We start from the raw sequence: 9,747 nt of genomic DNA, 5'->3' as shown, positions 1-9,747 counted from the left end.
CAGTTTTTTCATAGTTTGGCCAGGGTGCGACTTATACTCTGGAGCGACTATGTGTAAATTAATTATTACCAATGTATATCATTACACCTTTATTTTCACACCAACCACAAGAGGGCGCTCTAGGCCTGTGTTGTGATAGTTCAACATTGTCGGTAATTTTAAAAACAACTGAGAAGGGCTTAACCAAAATACTCCAGCCCTTGATATCTCCATGAATAGGAAGCTTTACGGCAGTCTTGGCCCGTCATAGATATCCATAATAAAGGCTAGATGTCTTACGGCGCAGTCTCCATCGTCATCACCGGCGGCCATCTTGCCTCAGGCAAGTTTTCTGGCGTGCTCTGTGGTACCTAATGTAGGTGAGTGATCAGCACGAACACAAATACTCTTATCTCATTGAATTCTTGACAGATTTACAAACATTTGGTTTCTTACAAACGTTATGAACGTGGCTATAAATCTTGATGCTTGAACATGTCAAAATTGCAGATTTTCTTGTCGAAATATGACTTAATCGTGCAGCATAGTTGTGCATCATGGCTACTTGCGCAAGTTATCAAGGCTGAGACCACTGGTCAATTATATAGGTTTTACTGACACTAATAACGATTGTATGACAATTAATCTTTGTTGTAAATTACAATCTTTGTCGATGTGACTGTAGTTATTAGTTGGCTAATAGGCTAATAACGAACATACAACAACACTCAGATTATTGCTAACGTTAGCTGGCTAATAACAAGAAGCTGCGAAGTGAGACCTAACGTTAGTAAGTTAGCAGCTAACGTTACAGTTTAGCTAGCTGCTAACGTTAACCAGCAACTTTACATCAGTGGAAGAGGCAGAATTGCACATGATTTCCAATCGATTTGGTTTGTCAAAACATCTTACATTATGTTACGGAATTTGCTGGGTTTATTAAAAGGAAAATCCACACTTTTGTGCAGCCTACGGATGCTCAAATCGCCGTAGTGTCAAACAAGAGCCAGTGGGATCACCTTTCCACATGTAAGATATGACATATGATTTGTATTTGGGATAATCGTTAGTTACTTAGTGGATGTATGTTACAATACAGGCTCTGTTACACAGGAACAGCGGGGGGCTATGACATAATAGTACTACAAGATTGTTGTTGACGCAAAGCTTTTATAAGTTTGTATTAGTTTCGTTTGGACAACTTTTTATAAGTAGTTTAGGTGGTTGTGTTATTCTCAAGTGCATACATACATACATACAATTAACCAAACACATTCATTTAGGTGTGTATTTTTGTGCTTACCCTTATGTTGAAAGAAGGAGAAAGGGTTGGAATGTTGACAATAATTTTATACATCTTGGAACATTTCTCACGTTTTAAGGTTCCCAAAAACGGAAAGATGAGGAGGCTGTGGGAACTTGCCCTAAGAAGGGACGGTTTTGTTGCAAATGACAGGACTCTGCTTTGCAGTGAGCACTTCAGGAGTGAGGATTTTGACTGAACAGGGCAGACTGTCCGACTTAAAGATGGTGTTGTGCCAAACATTTCAATTTTCCAGCACATCTTCAAAGGTATGTGTATCATTGAAATTTAATCACATATTGAAATACCAATCTTATACAACCGTGAATTGTTGTTGGTCACTTTTGTTTTTGTTTCTGCAAGTTATATTATGTGTTGTTTAGTAGCACCTTTTTAGACACTCAAAACGTCTTTACTTAATTTTAGCTAGTAGCCACAAGTAACACAACCACCTCTAGAAGAGTGGAAAGAAAACCTGCCAATGGACAGTCCCAGGGTGTACCTCAACCTGATGTTGTGAGTGTTTGCATGTGGCTTGTTAAAAACAGTTGTTATATTCAATCCTTTTATCTTAAAAAAGTTTGAGAACTACGGGCTATCTGACTACATCGCTCATAAACTTGAATTTATAAACATGTGTGAACATGAAACTAAACCCAAGGGTAGGCAACCTTTACAATCAAAACAGACTTTTTTTTTCAGAGCCACAAAACATATTTTGCCTTGTAAGTGGACAAGCTTATACAATTTCTTAAATGTATGCTTTGTGTTTTTCTGTCGGAGAATTGGAGTATCCTGTATTTAAGCTCACAGAATTGAAAAGTTAACATTTAATTCTTAAAAAGTAAGTAATTTATATACTCACTATTATTTATATATTTTTTTATATTTTCTGCAAACAACAGTGAGCCACTGGAGAGAGGGGTTTGAGCTGCAAGCGGCAGGCCACTGACCACTTGTATGCATTGCCTGCTTGCCTAAGGCTATAAAAGCCAAACTTGAAGAAGCCTCAGCAAACCGTGAGGAAACTGCAGCGGGAAAAGAGTATTGCCTTGAGGAGAGAAAAGTGGGCCAAGATGAACATGCGGGCTCTTCTGGAGGAATTGAAAGAGAAAAATCTAATCAATGAAGAGCTAAGAGACAACCTTGAATGCTATTCAGGGAAAATAAAATATTACATTGAATATTTTGTGTGTTTTATGTTCTTTGTTGACTTCCTAGTTACTATTAAAAGATACTTACTGAATCACTTTGCTAATTCAATTACAGATCTTCCAGTTCATCTCCTGTCGAGGCAGGCCGTAGATTACACCAAGGCCCAGAGAGATTTTGCCCTTACGCTCCATCTGCATGGGTCCAAAGGCATATCACTACCTGAGAGATACCCTGCATATTCACCTGCCACACCCCAGTTCATTGCAAAGGTATTCTTCATGATGTCTAATTTTATGTTGAATTACATTAAGCACTACAGACAATAATATCATGAATGGTTAAACTTACTGATCTAACAACTCATGTCTCACATATTGATATTATAGCAATTTTTTTTCTCTATCTAGTGTCTACATTTGGGATGCTTGTGTTGGTGGTTAAATGTCTACTTTTTAATTGTACTAAGGTGGCTGAGTTCTCTTGATGCCAGACCTGGTCTCAATAAAATGATGTTGGACATGCTGGAAACACGGCGTCAGGAAAGATGAGGTCAAGTACGGATGTGTCACTCTGATGCTGGATGCCATGTCCATCAAAAATCACATCCAGTATGACCCTCAGACACAAACAATGTTTTGGATATGTGGACATGGGGGATCAATTGAATGAGACTGACATGGCTTCCGAAGTTCTTGTGTTCATGGTGGTTGGGGCTTCAAGGTTATTGGAAAGCTCCCGATTGCATATTACTTAACCAAGTCCCTCACACCACAATCACAGACAGTCTTAGTAGAGCATGCATTGGAAGAGTTGCATCGTCGTCGGATAAGAGTGGTGTGCATGACAATGGATGGACGTGCATCCAATGTCAGTATGTGCACTCAACTTGGGTGCGATCTAAAAGCAGACCCCTGTGAGCCCTTGAAGACCCATTTTCCACATCCAGTAACCAATGACAATGTTTTTGTTATGATGGACGCTTGCCACATGCTGAAGCTGACACGCAATATGTTGCAAGGTACATGCTCATTGTTTCAAATATCTGCTCTGATTGAGTCTCTCTGCCTTTTATTACATTTTGATTGTATTTACATAATTGTGCAGAATATAGTGCTTTACAAAAAAAATCTAATTCTGCAGGCATACAGCCCCATTGGAAGCATAAATGGCAGTATCAATTGGAAGTACATAGTCCATCTGAACAATGTCCAAAAGAAAAGTGGACTACATGCTGCCAATAGAGTCACAGATAAGCATGTGGAACTTTTCTAATCAGAAGATGAAGGTGTGTTTGTATGATGCTTAATGTATAGAGGGGCCGCAGTAGTAATGGGGCTCTAGGGCTATATTGTTTTTTATTTTATTTTATATATACATTTTGATGTTTGTAGCGCTTATAGACACTTAATTTCTCCTTTTAAACTTAATCAAGGTCTCCCTGGCTGCTCAGACTTTGAGTAGCTGTGTGGCAGTGGCGCTCTGCACGTTGCAGGAGGTGGGCTATGCAAAGTTCAAAGATTGTGAGGCTACTGCAGAATTCATAAAGGTAATGCAGCAAGGGATTTGCATTGTTGACCAAAATCATCTTCAACATTTGAGTGAATTATTGCTTTAACCCATTTAATCCTTTAACGCTCACCTTCAATTTGTAGTTTGTCTGTAGGTAATATTTAAAATGTGAATGTCACCAGAATTAACCCTTTATCTTTTTATTTTATTTTTTTTTCAATTTAGGCATCAAAAACAATTAAATAATTAATGACCATCCTCAAATTCAACAATATGCAAGAAGTTGGATAAAACTCTAGTGCTTCTAGTAAATTTTGATACTTGTTTATAGATAACAGACAGGCTGTTTGAACATCTTGAACAGTCGCAATCTCAGAGGCAAAGGCTTCAAAGTCCCCCTTGGTTCTAGGAATTGGACAAGCACCAGGGAGTTCTTGTCAAAAGCCAGGGGATACTTGCTCACTTTGAAGATGGAAGATGGCAAACCCCTTTAACCGAACAAAGAGGTCTTTTAAAATAGTGACTGTTGTATTAATGATGCACTGACACCATTTGCTGTCGCCAATACCCAGTACAAATCCTTTTAGTATAATTAAATGATCAGAATGAGACTGCTGATTTAGAAAATATGGGTTTATTATATTCTGTTAGATTTATACAAGTAGTCAATTTACAAGTCATTAAATTATCCAAGGTAATACTCCACCGGTTTCAGTGCATCCCTCAACAAGTCCATGAGTTCATGAGATGCTTCGTTCTCTTATTTATCTATCTTCTGCATCGAGTTCAGATGCTCTGTTCTCCTGTCTGCATCGAGTTCATAAGATGCTCTGTTCTCTTGTTTATCTATGTTCTGCATCGAGTTCAGATGCTCTGTCCTCTTGTTTGCATCGTGTTCATGAGATGCTCTTTTCGGTCTGCGTCAAGTTCATAAAGCGGTACGTATTATTAATATAATACTATCTTGCTCCAACGTGTTTGCAGTTTGCAAATTTGTTTCAGTTCGAATTCTCTTGTATTCAGTTTTTTCCTCCCCAGATGCCGGTGTCAAAGAGGTATGTATTGGATGGTCTGCATGTTATGCTGTGAATTGATTCAAGAAGGTTTTGTGTCCCTAAAATAAATTTTGAGAGCAGGCGAACGGCTATGCCGTTCGTCTGCTCTGTGAGCAGAAGCTGGGGCCCAATCTTTGCGCCCCTGCGCACAGAGGAAAGGGACGCTAATCGTGCAAAACGGAGCGAGTTTTTGCGGGGTAATGAACCGAGGAATCTCGGGTGGCATTTTAGCATATCATAGTTAACAGGTGTAAAATAGTTTGTTTATGAGATGCGACCTAAGTTGGAGTCGATCCGGCAACCTTGATTTTATCTGCCACTTTTCAGTTCCTCCGCCGGTTAAATCCCTCATAGGAGTTAATGGTTTATTGTATATAACAGGGATTCCCAAAGTGTGGTGCGCGCACCCCTGGGGGTGCGCGAGCTGCCACTAGGGGGTGCGCGAGCTGAAATCTGTAATGGCGGTCTGACAGTGTTTTTTCCATAGACATAATATAAGAGTAGACGCGTCATTGGGCGGGTTCTGCCTATGCTGCGATGCGTCAGAGCGTCCGCCATCTTAAATGTGGCAAATCTGCAGTTACTCAGTCACTTAAACAGTATCAGAGGGACTTTAATCTCTGAATATACTTTGTATTCGTAGTATTTTTTTTGTAATATTACAAGTTTATTTTCGTATCCCTTTAGCTTCATTCTCCTGAATTTATTCTCCTAAAGAATAAAAATATTTAAAATAATCTAACCTGGCCCTATTACTCCAGGAGTGAAATAATTCTGCAAACTGTGATTATTCTGGAAATGTTCCCCCTTAATTCTCATAATATGATGTTTTTATCATAACATTATCACTTTTGTGTTTGTTTGTTTATTTTTACTTTCTTGACCTAGGACTTTTTTTTTCCTCATATTATTATTTTTACCTCTTTAATACTCACCCAAAAAGTCTGTTCCTAAAGGTTCACATGTGACACGGTTTTATGAAATAATGAAGACCACAATGTTTAGATTTAACAAATTGATCATATTCATAACACATTCACACACACACACACACACACACACACACACACACACACACACACACACACACACACACATATATATATATATATATATATATATATATATATATATCTATATATATCTATATATATATGTGTGTGTGTGTGTGTGTGTGTGTGTATTTATTGCAGCACAGGAATGAGGCATCTTCTCTGATCCACGTTCACAATAACAGAACTCAACTTTTTTCTGCCACATACAATATGGCGGTGACGTTGACGTGCGAACCTGCGCCCTATGACGCGTCTACGTATATATGTCTATGGTTTTTTCCCCCACACCATAAAGACGTGTAAATAATCATTTCCTTTGTGGAAACAAAAATCAAAACAGCAAATTTAATAAATAAATAAAATGTATTGACATGAAAATGTATTTATTTTAAAAAGTGTTGTTCTACACTTCATCGTAATATGAATTTATCTTCTTCTACGCATTGTGCTTCAATACGTAGAAGAAGCAGCTTGTGCCCGCTACTTCATTCATTCTCGCAAATATGCTCAGTTGGCTGAAACCAGGGAATCGGAGGCAACAGGTGAGTGAATTGCAAACCATTGACAAATGTCTCTCCAACTCTTTCCTCGCTTCACGTCGTGTACGTCAGTAGAGGGACAATTGAATTTGAGCCAAAAGTTTTTACAAGCTTAAATTGAGCGACCACCCAGATAACAATTTTTTTATGGCCCAAATTTGGCCCGAATGTGGCTTGCCATTTTGGAAAAGCTTTGGAATGATGTACGGCCCAAATTTGGGCCAACTCTGGCATGCCAAATAAAGAACAAATCTCAGCCAAAAGTAAGCCAAAATGGATTTTGGAATTCCAAAGTGTTGCCAAACCTACCCCAGAGAGAAGCCAAAAACCCATAACCTTGCCAAAAACTAGCCTAAACTGATCCAAAAGGATGCCATAATTGAACCAAAATGATGCCACAATATATTTTTAATTCTATTTACTTATTTATTTATTCATTCATTCATTCATTCGTGTGATAACTATGTCCTAGTATCCTAGGCTCATGTACTATTTATGTGTTATAACTGTATGTATTGTATGTATAAAAAACGAAACAAACATTTTATATATGTATATATATATATATATATATACTTTATTTTTTTAATTAATGTCTTAAAACAATAAATTAAGGATTGATACAATTATTCTGCTGGCTGCCCTTGGCTGGAGCCTGGCAGCCGATTTTTCCTCCCCCCCTCTCGATCCCCAGCCCAGTAGAACCACCTTTTAATAGCATCAACAATGGTCAGATCAGTTGCTTCCAGACAGATTGGGTTACGTCTGACAGCATCTGAAAATGACATAACAAATTAAAGAAAAACAATACTGCAGAAAAACTTAATCTGGTACAAGTAACATGGCAAACAGCTCATCCAATTTACAAACTGCAATCGTGATCATTAAACAGTGGTCATGAGCATTGCCAAAAGGGCATGGGAGATTAAATTCTGTTTAATTCTAATCAAGACAAATAATAATAATAATAATAATAATAATAATAATAATAATAATAGAATAAATAGTCAATATGGATGCAGGATAATCCTTACCTGTCACAACTGCCCTGAGGTGGAGCTTTTCAAAAGGCACCTTGCCATTCAGGCCACGCCATGAGATCGTCTTAGCAAGGTCATTTTTGATGGCCTGTTTTAAAATGCGCCACACAGTTTCTTTTACTGTTGCCCCCCCTGCCAATCCAAGAGTGATGACCTAAGTACAAAAAGAAAAAAAAAAAAAAATTAGGAATTCAAAATAAAAGAGTCCCATTTTCCATCATCAATTCGGCATAAACATCAATTAAAAAAAGAAATTGAAAGCAGCTCACCAGTTCCTTACGGAGGTCTGGTTGATTTGCTAGATCCTTCTCAAGTTTATACAGGGCAGGCTTATCACTCAGAGGGAAGATGGTCATGTGGGATGCTGCGATGCTGCTGCTCTGCTGCTGCTCTGACCCTGCCATGTCACCATAATGTTGCTCTATTGCCTGGCGGAGGGTTGACCCCAGGTTCATTACATGCTGAAGGTGAATGTAGAAAAAAGAATATAAGAATTTTAAACCTATGAACTTTGTCATTAGTGAACAACAATGTAAGTTGTCAATTAAGCCTAAAGCTGCAAATTATCTGACATTTTAATGTCAAAAAGCTTGCTGACTGCTGATCAATCATCCCTATTCCCTGAATCCCTGAATAATCCCTAAAGAGCTAATTTCAAACATATTTATTTACAACTAGAGATAAAATGATTATGCAATTATATACCTGAGAATTCTGAGGCTCCTCAATAGATGAGGGGACCTCAACAAACCCACATTCTGTATTTGGCATCAGAATGAAGCGCCTGGAATTGGAGGGAGGTCTTGGGATAGCGGGGGCCTTGGGAAGAGACACAGTCTTCCTTTTCGGTGGACTGAGGTTTTCCTCCTCCTCCTGGTCTCTATTATATCTACTTGGCCTTTGCTAGAGAGACACAAAAGACACAGACATCAACATCGGCATCAGATACAAAGAATGAACTGAACTCCTAGTATTTAATACAAAAGTAAACAGAGAATATTATGTGCCCAGCAGGTATATAACACTGTTATATGAAAACATTGTCATATGGTAATTCTAAAGTAAATTGACCCATACGCATGCCACTTTTTAAAGAATGTGTGTGTGTGTGTGTGTGTGTCTGTGTGTGTGTGTGTGTGTGTGTGTGTGTGTGTGTGTGTGTGTGTGTGTGTGTGTGTGTGTGTGTGTGTGTGTGTGTGTGTAGAGAGAGAGAGAGAGATGCATAAAAGTCATACTTAAGTTTTCTTTTAGGCCGCATGTCTTGGTCGTCTGCCTCTGATGTATAGTCCGTCTGTTCCAGAGCCAGTGAAACCGCTTACGGCACTTTAAAATACTGTCTGTTGAGTAGAACACAATTTTAGGATTATGTTTCCTTTTGACATTACTAATCAGTTCATTTTCTAAAGTAGAGTAGAGTAAACCTGAAGAATAAAATATCCTGGCTTCTGTGTGAACAGGCCATGTACTTTGGGCCTCCTCCAGCTGCTTGATGGCCCTCTGAACTCCCTTACTATTGTATAGTAAAATGTAGAAGGGGTATTCAATTAGCTTTTTTTAAAACAATGAACTAATTTCGCTCCAAGTCGTGGCTATCTACAGTAGTGATCAATAAAACTGTAAGACAAAATTCTTCAGATAGTTTATTTTAACATGGTTCAAACCACAGGAGCAAAATAAGATAGACCTGCTCCAAACAGTAACATTGTGGCAAAATAGACAAATGACGTCAAGCAATTTCCTGAAGCTGATTAAGATTCACAATATGAATTCACACTCCTCTCCCCCTGCTGTCACTTGTCACCCGCTGCGCACTCCCCAGCTGCCCCGCAGGACCATAGAGCAGGACAGGTACATAGTTATAGTAACGGTGCTACTGCCCAACACTGCTGATTAAAATGTAATCCTGCCAAGTAGCCTAATCTCTGTTTTATCAAATATACCCGTGAGACCCTCACATAGACATTTTCACACAGTAAAATGGCGTGTAACCCACAATAGTGGGTTTATATATTTAAACGAGAGAATAAAGACATTCAAAGCAACGGTCCGTCCAGCTGTAAGCGTCAAACACAAAGAAGTACGTGATATTTCAACGTGTACATAAGAGGAATG

At 38.6% G+C, this 9,747-nt stretch overlaps 1 protein-coding gene across 1 annotated transcript; it reads right to left on the bottom strand.

The window, feature by feature from the left end:
- Positions 1 to 7,221: 7,221 nt before the first annotated feature.
- Positions 7,222 to 8,950, bottom strand: LOC118560384. The gene is made up of 5 exons (XM_036131362.1): positions 8,871 to 8,950; positions 8,341 to 8,533; positions 7,905 to 8,096; positions 7,630 to 7,789; positions 7,222 to 7,370 (listed from the first exon to the last, which is right to left on the bottom strand). The coding sequence occupies exons 1-5, from the start codon at positions 8,891 to 8,893 to the stop codon at positions 7,222 to 7,224; spliced, it is 717 nt and encodes a 238-aa protein (XP_035987255.1). The 5' UTR covers positions 8,894 to 8,950.
- Positions 8,951 to 9,747: the final 797 nt, after the last annotated feature.

The sequence above is a fragment of the Fundulus heteroclitus genome, unplaced genomic scaffold (genome assembly GCF_011125445.2).
Source record: "Fundulus heteroclitus isolate FHET01 unplaced genomic scaffold, MU-UCD_Fhet_4.1 scaffold_421, whole genome shotgun sequence".
NCBI lineage: Eukaryota > Metazoa > Chordata > Actinopteri > Cyprinodontiformes > Fundulidae > Fundulus > Fundulus heteroclitus.
This window is presented reverse-complemented; position numbering and strand designations above follow the sequence as displayed.

Excerpts from the sequence above, each read along its gene's own strand:
- LOC118560384 (XM_036131362.1), bottom strand. The coding sequence starts at position 8,893 with ATGCGGCCTAAAAGAAAACTTAA. Across the intron at positions 8,097-8,340 it reads AGGAGCCTCAGAATTCTCAG|CATGTAATGAACCTGGGGTC; the intron begins GTATATAATTGC and ends ATTCACCTTCAG. Across the intron at positions 7,371-7,629 it reads CCTCAGGGCAGTTGTGACAG|ATGCTGTCAGACGTAACCCA; the intron begins GTAAGGATTATC and ends TGTCATTTTCAG.